The sequence below is a fragment of the Gossypium hirsutum genome, chromosome D10, assembly GCF_007990345.1.
Source record: "Gossypium hirsutum isolate 1008001.06 chromosome D10, Gossypium_hirsutum_v2.1, whole genome shotgun sequence".
NCBI lineage: Eukaryota > Viridiplantae > Streptophyta > Magnoliopsida > Malvales > Malvaceae > Gossypium > Gossypium hirsutum.
Genome location: NC_053446.1, coordinates 8,055,675 through 8,067,681, shown reverse-complemented (window position 1 = coordinate 8,067,681; position 12,007 = coordinate 8,055,675). Strand labels below are relative to the sequence as shown.

The 12,007-nt window shown below is 31.1% G+C and overlaps 1 protein-coding gene across 2 annotated transcripts; it reads left to right on the top strand.

Annotated features, from left to right (window-relative positions):
• Positions 1-2,751: 2,751 nt before the first annotated feature.
• LOC107916330 (putative disease resistance protein RGA3) lies at positions 2,752-8,211 on the top strand. 2 transcript variants are annotated; one of them, XM_016845582.2, is made up of 4 exons: positions 2,752-3,293; positions 3,724-6,512; positions 7,266-7,331; positions 7,789-8,211. In XM_016845582.2, the coding sequence occupies exons 1-3, from the start codon at positions 3,120-3,122 to the stop codon at positions 7,312-7,314; spliced, it is 3,012 nt and encodes a 1,003-aa protein (XP_016701071.2). In that variant the 5' UTR covers positions 2,752-3,119; the 3' UTR covers positions 7,315-7,331; positions 7,789-8,211. The 2 variants fall into 2 exon arrangements, with proteins under 2 accessions (XP_016701071.2, XP_016701070.2); XM_016845581.2 differs by having other exon boundaries at positions 2,753-3,293; positions 7,774-8,211.
• The last annotated feature ends 3,796 nt before the right edge of the window (positions 8,212-12,007 follow it).

Genomic DNA, 12,007 nt, shown 5'->3' with positions numbered 1-12,007 from the left:
TTGATCTGTCTTATCTGTTGTGACGTGAAATAGAATAACTGAATATTCAATATGGGTACTTGTGCTCTGCATTTGCATGGGTTGAGGTGCTGTGAAGAAGGAAGTAATCTGTTCTGAATTAGTGGCCATGCCACAATACGTATAAATCTAATTCTGGCGCTTGTCGCATAATGAACTAGCAACTAAGCTGCGTTTTTGTAAAAGTGTCAACGAACATTTTAAGGTGTGTAGGGTTGGTTGGGCAATGAATGTGTTTAATGGTGTGTTAGGATTGCCGAATATGGTGTGTAGCAGACAGGGATAGGCATATTGCATCTAAGTCTGATCTGTATCATATATGAACTAAAATTGCATATATATATGTAGTTGATCTGCTCTAAATCTGAACTGAAATTACTTCTGTATCGAACCGGATCTCTGAATTTGGAACCACTTTATAAATGAGCATTAATTGAATAAATTCTTTTACGCACTGAGTTTATAACTCATTCTGTTATTGCTTGGATTTCAGGTGGTTCGCAGACTTAAACGGGTCGGTGCCGCAGGAGCTCGGTCGAACTATTAGCTTTCTTTAAACTATTTCAATAGGAGTTTCGTTAAACTATAATAGTATGACTTTGGAAGATTATATACTTAACTAGTCTTTGTGTTGAATTTTATGTGAATCATGGTTTGGTATTATTGTGTCTTGCGTAGTATTTGGGTTTTTTAATGACTTCCTAAACTTGGACTGGATGTCTAGACCGGGTCTAGGGTGTTACAAAGAGAGAATAAATATATCAACAAGTGTTGGGTGTATTTATTTATAAAACACATTATACTGTAAAGAAAAAGTTTAAGCTCAAACTTTAGAGATAATATTGTTTGAAAAATCAATTTTGATTCTCTCTTAGAAAACTTGAATGTCTCAAATTAAAGAGTTCATGAGTTGTTTATAATGCTTATGTCTGACAGAATTCTCTCAAAAGATATCATACCCAATGATATGGTGCGATAAAACTTGTTCTATTTACATAATTAACATCGACCTTATAATATTTGGGTTCACAATCTAAATGGTTCATAGTTTCAATTATAAAAACTCATAAACTTAATTTAGAGAAAGACTTATACTAAGTTATATCTATTTTATAACACGTAAATTAAGTAAAAGTTATAAAATTTATAATATATAAACTTTATAAAAAAATGTTTTCATAACACTTATTATAAATAATCTAATTTTTTTATCATAACTTTAGAAAGTTACTTTTATAAATAAGTTATGATAAAAAAAATTATAATGTTTTTTTATGAATAAGTATATTAGCATCGACATATAAATAAATTAAGTTCATATTTGGCCATAGCTTTATATAAATAAATAAATTACAACATGTAAATTATTTTTATAATAAAATATTTTAGGATTTAAATAATATAATTTTTTTATATAACTTTATAAAATATATAATTTATTTTATAATATCGTTTTAGGATTTATAATATAAGAATTTTTTTTTGCTATAGCCATCCCAAAGGCTCTTATGTGTTCATAACTATAATATAATTTTTTTTGAATAAATCTATAATATAATTTTTATAACTTATATAAAAATATATTTTTAATTTAGATTTGAATGTAATTACTTGTGTAATTACGTAATTCACACTCTCGCTTTAAAATTGAAAAGTGTAATTGAATGCTTTAATTACTTCAAAGTTAGTGAGATTTATCAATTATAATGTTTATCCAAACATATTAGTATTATGTAAGTTGATTGAGTCTTAGCTCGATTGACATGGGTATTGTTGCTAATATAAGAGAATTAGGGTTTGAGTGTGCTGAAGCGCATTATCCTCTTATTTAAGGGTTGAGCAGGGGCTATGGGTAGACCTGTTCATGGGTCGGGTTACCCGACTCGACACGAAGGTCCGTTCAAAAAGTGGAAGGGTTTGGGTAAAAATATAGTCCCCAAAAATAGACTTGAGCAAAAACAAAAGGGTCAAGCCTTGGGTAAGACTTTTTTGGCCCGAGCTTGGCCCGAATTTGCAAAAATAAAAATATGCTATTTTTTTATTGTTTTACTGCTATTTTCTTGTTATTTTCTTACTATTTTGCTGCCATTTTACTATTATGTTGTTATTATTTTGTTGTTATTGTTTGGATATTGTATAACTCTTGTTTTATTGTTAATTTTGTTACTATTTTAAAGGTATTTGCTTATTAAGTTGCACATATCTTAATGTTATTTAATATACATGTTTTTTAAAAATTTATTTTTAATTTGTTGGGAAACATTTATTTTAATATTTTTAGTATTTTTATGTATTTTATTTTTTAAAAAATTATATAAAACATTAATATGGGTGGACCAAATTTTACAAAATTTTAGACTTATTTTTTAGGCCAAGCTGATCTTGAACCTAACAATCGGGCCTAAAATTTTAATTGAGCTCAACCCGAATCCAATCCTGCATGGACACCAGGGGTGAAGTCAGAACAATTTTTTTAGGGGGCCGAATGAAATTTTAATTTTTTATAGTCTATCATTACAACTTTTAAAAAATTAAATCAAATTTTTATAATTTTATAAGAGTTAAAGTGTAATTTTAACTTTATTAATTAAAATTTTAAAAAAATTAAAATTAAAATTTTTTATTTTAAAGGTAGCGGGCCCATGCGCTCCCCTAGAATCGCCTCTGATGAACACCCCTAGCTATGGGTAAGGAGAAAAACGATTACACTACCTAAATAAACTTATAGAGTAAGTAAAAGGCGAAAAACGATTTTTTCAATTTTCCTTATTTAAGTCGGTCATGCTTATTTACTTTTTTGTTCAACTTCTTCGATGGCAACGAAAACACGGCACCGCCTTAAAATTTGATGGTTTTTGCCTTTCTGTTGAAGATTACTGTAATTTATTTATGGAACTTCCCGTACAAAAACAGAAGTAATTTTTCAAAGAAAAGAAAACCCAAAGTAATAAAAAACAAAGGCAATCCCCCCAATTCATACCTTCACGAACCACGAGCAAGAGCACACAGTTTTTATTTTATTTTTTCTTTTCTAGTTTTCTTTGGTCCCTGGTTGGTACTTGGAAAGAGAAAAAGAAAGTCTGAATAAAAAAAAAAAAGCAATGGCGAAATCAATTGTTTCAGCCGTTTTGGAGAAGTTGAGTTCCTTGTTAATGATACCTGGAGAGATAAAACACAACTTTGAGTTGGCCTTAGCTCTTGAAGAAGAAATTGGAAAAGTGATTGCTCATTTTCAGGATATTCAATCGGTACTTCAAGATGCAGAATCAAAACAGGTACCTGTTGTCGCTATTCATTTTTTTTTTGAAGTATTAGTTTGTGGGTTATTTTTGTCTTGTGGATTATTATATATGGATTTCTGAGTTGACCGTTTCAATCATGGGGCCCTAGTATCCTTTCCTCTGGTACATAATATTTATATCTAACATGGAGAGGGATAAAGTTTGATTTTAAAATCTAATTCGGGCACCTTCCTCGAAATATCAGTGTAAGCGGAAAATAAAATGGATTATTGAATTTGAAATCCCGTGTTTAGGGTTTGAAATTTTAATTCTGGAAATTAAACGATCAGTGTTAGATTTGAGATCATAGTTGACTTAAGCGGGTTGAATAGTGGTATTCGATTCCTTACTGAAATTATTGGAATTCAAGATATTAAATGAAATTTATGTTGTCCATCGTAAATCTTATCTTACCTTTCAATAGGTAAAGGATGCGAACGTGAGAAATTGGTTGAAGAAACTGAAAGATGTAGCCTATGATGTTGATGATGTGGTGGACGAGTGGAATTCTGAGAAACTGAAATCACAGATTGATAAAGAACAAAAAGGAGCCAGAAATTTCCCCTTGCTGAAGAAGATGCGCAATTCTATCTCTTCTTTTACCTTTCAAACTATTTTATACTATAAAATTGCATCCAAGCTAAGCGGAGTAAATGAACAACTTGATAGTATAGCCACCGAAAAAGATAGGTATAAGTTCGGGTTAGAGAAGGTAGTTGAAGAACCCCGAAGGCTAATAACTGCCTCTTTCATTGATGATGAAGAAGTTTATGGAAGGTGTCAAGAGACAGAGATTCTAGTGAATATGTTGGTGGGGAACAATAGTAGTGGAGGAGGGTTGAAGCTCCCTGTCATATCTATCGTGGGGATGGGGGGTATTGGGAAAACGACGCTTGCTCAATTGGTTTACAATCACAGTGATGTTGAATGTCATTTTGGTAAGAGAATATGGATATGTGTCTCAGACCCTTTTGATGAGATAAGGATTGCCAAAGAGATCCTTGAAGCATTTAAAGGCGAAAGTTCGAATTTAGTTGGAAAGGATAACATCTTGCAGGAAATTCGTAGCCATGTTTCAGGGAAGAAAGTACTTCTTGTGTTGGATGATGTGTGGAGTGAAGATGCAACAAGATGGGAGCAATTGAAAACCTCCCTCAAGCATTGCTCTCCTGGGAGTAGAATTTTGATAACCACTCGAAACGAAAAAGTTGCTATAATAATGGGAACAACATCTTCAAACTTATTTCTATTAAATACTTTGTCTCTAGAGGAATGTTGGTCATTACTTAGCCGTAGAGCATACTATGGGAGGACAAGAGAGGAAAGTGAAAATTTAGATGATATTGGTTGGAAAATTGCTGACAAGTGCCAGGGCTTGCCCCTTGCTGTGAAGATTCTAGGTGGTCTCTTGCGGTTCAAGAGAACCAGAGAACAATGGCAAAATGTATTGGATAGTGAAATGTGGGACTTTGAAGAGGCTGAACAAGATCTTTTCCCTCCCTTATTTTTGAGTTATTATGAGTTGCCTTTGGCTCTTAAGCAGTGCATTTCATATTGTGCTGTCTTTCCGAAAGGTATGATCTTAAGAAAAAATGAATTGATCAAGCTGTGGATGGCGCAAGATTACTTGAAGGGAGTGCGGTGTGAAGAGATGGAGATTGTTGGTGAGGAATATTTTGATGAGCTACATATGCGTTCATTTTTTCAGGATTTTGGAGGGGATGAACTAGACAGCGGTATTATGAAATACAAAATGCATGATCTAATTCATGATTTTCTTCTAGTTTTAATGAAAACCGAATGTGTGATGCTAGTAAACCATGATTCTGAAGAGTTAAAAGTAGACTTGTCATGTGAAAGGGCTCGCTATGGAACATTGTTTCGTAAAGAAGCTGCACCAACAGAATCTAATATTTTCCGTTTCAGAAAGTTGCGTAGCCTCCTTATTGACTCAAGCTATCATGATACCTCATCACTAAGACTATATTTGCCCAGGTTGTTTGATCAATTGACTTGCCTAAGGACTTTAAATTTGAGTAACGGTTTGTTCAGAAATTCAATTGAAGAACTTCCTGATGAGATAGGAAAATTGGTTCACTTGAGATATCTTAACTTGAAGAACAATAAAAAATTGAAAGAATTACCTGAATCACTGTGTGGGTTATGTAATTTACAGACCTTAAACCTCAAATGGTGTGATAGTCTTAAAGAATTACCGTGTGGAATTGGAAAAATAATCAACTTGAGGCATCTTGAGAATGATCAAACAAACTTGAGCCTGATGGCAATACCAAGAGGAATTGGAAGATTAACAAACCTTCAGACACTAAGTTTGTTTGTTGTAATGGGTAATAGCGATGCATCTACTCTTGGAGATCTTCAAAACTTAATTCATCTTCGAGGACTTCTTAAGATAAGTGGATTGGGAGCTGTGTGTGATGTGACTGAAGCTAAGAAAGCAGAGCTTGAAAACAAGAAAGGCCTTCGGACTTTGATATTTGATTTTACTATTTCAAAGGGGTTAATGTCAAATAGGTGGCAGAGAGATGATGGAAGACTCCTTGAAGCTCTGCGACCACCTCCTTGCTTGGAAGAGCTAGAGATATGGTGTTACAGTAGCCCCACCATTTCTGCCAACTGGATGATGGGCTTGACCAAGTTGAGCCGTGTTTCATTGGGTTATTGCTTGCACTTGAAGTCTTTGCCTCCCTTGGGGAAATTGCCATCCCTTGAATCACTCTATATAGGGGGAATGAGCAGAGTTGAAAAAGTGTCAGTTGAGTTTCTGGGTGTAGAAAGAGAAGAGATATTAGCACCCTCATCATCTTTGGAATCACCTTCATCATCTGTTATTGCCTTCCCTAGTCTAAAACATCTTGAATTTGAATTTTTTGATTTGGAAGAGTGGGAGGATTGGATGCCATTAACAAGCAGAGAAGAACATATTAGCATCATGCCTCGGCTTTGTTCCCTAACTATTAATTCCTGCCCAAAGTTAAAGGCACTGCCCTGCTACGTTCTTCATAATACAAGTCTAAAGCAACTGAACATCAGTCAGAGTCCAATTCTTTCAGAACGTTGCAGAAAGGAGACCGGGGAGGACTGGCTAAAGATTTCTCACATCCCAAGCATCATGATCGACGGCGTACGCATACAAGTAAACTGCTCTTCTGTTGAGGAGTTCGGGGTATTGCAATTTCAACCACTACACAGGTGTTCTTATATTTCATTAATAACAATATTATTATTGTCTGTCCAAATTACAATACATTCAAATATATATTTGCTGAAATTTGTGGTTGGATTGTCTAAAAGTTTTCTAATATCTGAAACCGTTACTCCATAACTGGCATGTGATAAGGATTTATCTTTCTGATGTGTTACATTGTGCTAAAGATGGTACCCTTTTGATCTTTTAATAACATTTGAACTCCATTCTTACTCCTATTTCTTTTATTTTAGTGATGCTTTTTTCGCTATTATATTTTAGGTTTAGTAATGCCCTCAGTCTATGTGCTGCTTGAACTTTTGAAAGTTGTATTTTTAATTCTAGGTTTAATTTAAAAATTAAAGTCCAGTTGGTGATACTATTAATGAACATACATTAGATTTGAATATGTGACATTTAATATTCGAAATTCTGAATTAAAAATCAAAGTTTAAATGATAACACGGTTTAAATTTAACAGGAGCCTGTGTTATCAATTGAACTTCAATTTTTAAATTAGGCAAGTAAAAAACTTCTTCGAACCATTAAAGTAGAAGGATCAAATTTCAAAAGTTAAAAGAGTACATGGATTAAGGGCATTATTAAAACCTAATATTTTAACATTTGACTTTTAGCAAAATGAACTTGTGAATTTTATTGTTTTTGTCAGCACTAAAAGAAAAGAGAAGCTGTATTGCATCAATGGCCTTATGCCTTTACCTTAACTAATTATCTCCGCTACTTGTTATGTTTTACAGCTCTTCGTTAAGTTCGAAAAATTTTCTCAAAGCGTTCAGTCAGAATTGATATGTATTACAGGAGAGGTACGTATGAACTCTAGTTATCTTTATGTCATTTGTTGTCAAACGATAATAAAATTTTTGGAGTACATGATCTTTGTTTAACCCTTTCTTTTACCTTCTTAGCAATCAACTTGATGTTAAGTTCTAGCAAGAAAATCTAGTAACGATCGGAAACTTTTAGAACGTTTGTTTTGTTTCGAGGGCACATTTGTAAAATTATCAGAATGTTTTCTCGCTAACTTCTAATTAGTAGCATTTGAAGTTCCATGTAACATCAAGGTTTATATTTTTGATTTCCAAGCATGTGATGATGAAATTTCATTTGTAAACGCTTAGGTATTGCATGGAACATAGATTTGATAATAATGATATCTTAAATGTTAATGATAAATGGAACCAAGTGATTAGTAGTTTAAAGTTTAGGCATATTAGTTCCGAATTGATGTTCAAAACTATTTGCCAGATTGATGCTGTGAAGACAGGAACTGTGTTTTAAGGCAAGTTACATGGAATGCCACTGGCAAGAAGGAAGGTGACTGGAGCATGTTGTGCCTCTTTGTATCTCACGATTTTTTCTTAGTAGAGGTCGACAAGTTCGTTGTACAAAGGGTTATCGAACGAAGGTGTGATCGCTCATCCTTCTTGGAATTGGTTATTCAGCCTTCTTGTATGTAAAATATTTCTTACTGATCACCTATTTCCTTTCTTCAAGTTACATTTAATTGGTCATTTAATTTTAGAGGACTAGGAATGAAGAAGCTTTAAAGGTGGAGATTACGCTTACACATGACAATATTATGTATTCGTATGTATTCCTGTTCATCCAATCCTGTTGGCGTCATTTTCAACTTGTATATTCCAAATTTTTATATTTAATCAGTTGCAGCACTAATTATTCAAATAGTTTCTCATTACTATTTTTATCCAATTAACAAAACCCATATATACTTTTGACACGAAACGTGAGAAGGGAAAAAGAAGTCATGATTTTACCTTGGGTCATATACAGTAACCAAATTTCATAGAGTAAGCAAACAAAAAACCCACCTTCCTCTCAACAGCACAAACACCTTTTCCTTGCGCGCTATTCTTTTTTAAGCTGTGTTCTTGTAACCTTTTTTAGAAGTGAAACTTCAACCTAATTTTTTCTGACGGTGATATTTTTTGTTAGTCAATTATTATTCAATAGTAACGTAACTCGCTTTGTTTGTTGTGATTAACATCATATGTACATTTGAACTGAACTTTTAGATTAAAGATGATGTATTTTCTTTTAATTAGGCGGGATAATGGATGATGTTGTGGAAAGGGTCTATGAAATAATTTCTCTAGTTTTTATATAAAACAAGTCCGTGAAGAGAGGAGTATTTCAAAATCATAGAGAATCTCTACTACTATAGTACACTATATGTTTCTTCAATAATAATATAATGATCAAATTGGTTTTGGTCTTTCTATTATGCTAACATTTTTTTATTTAATATTTATATTTCAGTTTGACATAATTTGATTATTTTCTTTTACAAAGACATTAGTTAATCTAAATAGTTAACATCCTTTAATTATTTTGGTTGATATAGTGAGCTTGAATTTTTTTATTAAAAATACTTTTTGATACATAGTATCAAAAGAGATAGAGGAGAGGGATAGTATTGAAGAAGGTTGGTTTATCCACCCTAGGGTCAAGAGCCGGATAGGTAGAGGGATTAAGGATGAATGCTTAATGTATTAGGGTTTTGGGAGTGGAGAGGAGTCCCTTTACAATATTGATGCCTTTGGGTATTTATATTTAAGTGAGAGTTCTTATTCAATTATGTTACTTAGTTGGTCCTAAGTGACCCAATGGAGGGTCCAATTAAGTCTAAGTTGAAGTAGGGATATAACAATAGTTTTTCCTATCGAGAGGTAGGTTATAAAGTAATTGTGCCTTGAGCCGATCTTTAATAATGCGTTGGCGGATGATACTTCTATTCGCAATTTGCTTGTATAAGTTTTACTTTGTGATTTAGCGGATTTAAAGGATCTGGAGTTATGCAGTGGAGATATGTCATAAATATATTAGCAGATGTGATTATGGGAAATGTAAACTAGAGGAGAATGAAGTCATCTTGTAAATCCCCGAAAATTACTACAATAAGAAAGTAGATATTATCCTTGATATAGTAAAATAAGGAAATAAAGTGACAAAAAGGGAAATTTTGAGTTATGTCAACATTGGGAAGTATATTATGATATATTAATTCAAAAAAGGATTAAATCATAAAAGTAAGATAAGTTTTGTGGCCCAAGAGTAAATACTCAAAATTTAAAAGGTTAAAGTGTGAATATGAAAAAGTTGAAGGACCAATAGTATAAATATTTTAAGGGTGAAAAATTAAGAAAATTGGTATATAATTATAAATAAATATTATTATTGCTATACCTTACATCTCCAAGGGTTGAAGGCAAGAGGATCCTCATAGGTATCAAGATGAAGGGCAACAAGAATAATCAATAGAATCCAACCTTTTGGTATGATATACCCTACAATGGAATAACTTATATTAGGATGATTGTAAAATATGTAATTTTTAAGCATTAATAAAATAATGTTACATCATCAATTTTTAAAGACATATAAATATTATTCTACACTCAATCATATATGATATAATCTCTAATTTAATTTCACTTTAATTAAAATAATTAAACATTTGGGGGAAAATGTTGAAACTATATGCCCCCAAAAAATAACCAGAAAACATTGAAATTATATGCTGGTTCGAACCTTGGAGACAATATTGCTGGAATGGACAGTCACGAACCCCTAACATGGGCCGTGAAATGAACATAAATAATACAAAAAGAAATGATAAAAATCATAAGCAAAAGTTGAAAAAATAACTAAAATCAACCATTAAAAATTCAGAAAAAAAACACTAGTAAAAAATTGAAATTTGAAAAATTATAACCACCATATGGTTTTATCAAATTCTGAAATTTGATTAAAAATAAAAAAATAGAAATAGAAAATTAAAATTAAAAAAGAATAAAAATTAAAAGAATAAAAAATTTTGACTACATAAAAATAAAACATAATTTGAAAGTAAAGAAATAAAAGATGATTAAATTTAAAAAGAAAAACTAAAAATAATTTTAAAATTATTGAAGAAGAAAACATGTTTGTTTATTTATTAATTTTTTTAATTTGTTAAGTAATTTGTTAAATTAAATTAGAGAAGATAGTAAATATGGATGAGTGTATAATAAAACTTACATTTTTAAAAGTTGATGATGTGGCATTATATTATTGGTACCTAAAAATTATATATTCTAAGAGTCTCTTAATATAATTTATTACCTAATTTAAATTAAGGATTATGAATGACCAATTATTTAGTAATGAATAAATAGTTCAATTTTATTTTTGTTCAAATTTAAAATTTAATTTTTATACTTTTGATTTCACATTTTTTTCTGGTACAAAGTGAGGGAGGGGAAATTACATCGATAGAGTACAAACCTTGATTATTAAAGTGTCGGCAATTAAAATCATAGACGAAGAGTAGAAGAACATAAAACATAATTTAACTACTAAATAATCATATTATTATTTCAAAAAAAAAAAAAAGATAAAGACTTAAACGGGAATGTCAGCTATGGTTCTTCTGAAGATCCTAGGAAGGAAATTGTCTAACCTAAGCGTCTTCACTCACTATTTATCTTTTAGATAATTTAGAATTTATAAATATATTCAAAGAAATGCAGAATTCAAAACTAATATAAAGAAACTTGAAAATAAATTCAAAAAAATTAGCATGAATTACAATGGATTGCCATGTGGGCTACCGTGTTTAAAATTTGAACATGTTAGTGAGTATTTTTATTGAAAAACAACAATTCAACTATTTTTAAAATGATGATGTTCATGAACTCTTTTTAAAAGGTTCGGGAACAAATTTAACTAAAAAGAAGGGGTCAAATTGAAAAAAAGATGTAAATGTTAAGAGTCAATTTTAGCTCAAAAACAGAATAAAAACCAATTGACAAAACGACATAAACATTGAGGCTAAACCTTTTATAAAAGGGTTAGTATATATTGAGGTATCTAACTTAACAACTTATACTTAGTACCTAAACTTTTTTTTTGGACCTAATTGGTATTTGAACTTAGAAACTATAAGTTTATTTGGTCCTTTTTTTAAGTACTTGACTAATCGTTAAAATATGTTGATGTGGCACTGATGATATTATGAGAGACTAAATTGTAATTTTTCCAAATTAAGTGATGACTCAAGGATGAAATTTTAAAAGATCATAAATGGAAAATTGGTCAATTAGAAAGAGAGAGTTTTAGAAGGCAATGATGATATTAGAGATATTTTGATGATATTTAATTAGATAAATATTATTTTATTAATATTTTAATGAGATATTTTATTATTATTTTATTTAGTATATAAGAAAAGAAAGATGAAGAATTCTCTTCATCTTTCCATGCACCCACGTGAGAAGAGAAGAGAAGAAATAAATTTTTTTTTACAATTTGGTCATTTTACCAAAAATTCATCATTTTCACTTAGAAATCAAAAGAATTTCCATAGCTACCAAGAGAGTAAAATAATGAGACTATGGGGAGCTAGAATATCAAGTTAGATTCAAGAAATAGAAGCTGGAGGAGAGAGAAAATCAAGTTAAAGATTGAAATCAATAGAATA

Excerpts from the sequence above, each read along its gene's own strand:
- LOC107916330 (XM_016845582.2), top strand. The coding sequence starts at position 3,120 with ATGGCGAAATCAATTGTTTCAGCCGTTTTGGAGAAGTTGAGTTCCTTG. Across the intron at positions 3,294-3,723 it reads AAGATGCAGAATCAAAACAG|GTAAAGGATGCGAACGTGAG; the intron begins GTACCTGTTGTC and ends ACCTTTCAATAG. Across the intron at positions 6,513-7,265 it reads CAATTTCAACCACTACACAG|CTCTTCGTTAAGTTCGAAAA; the intron begins GTGTTCTTATAT and ends TATGTTTTACAG.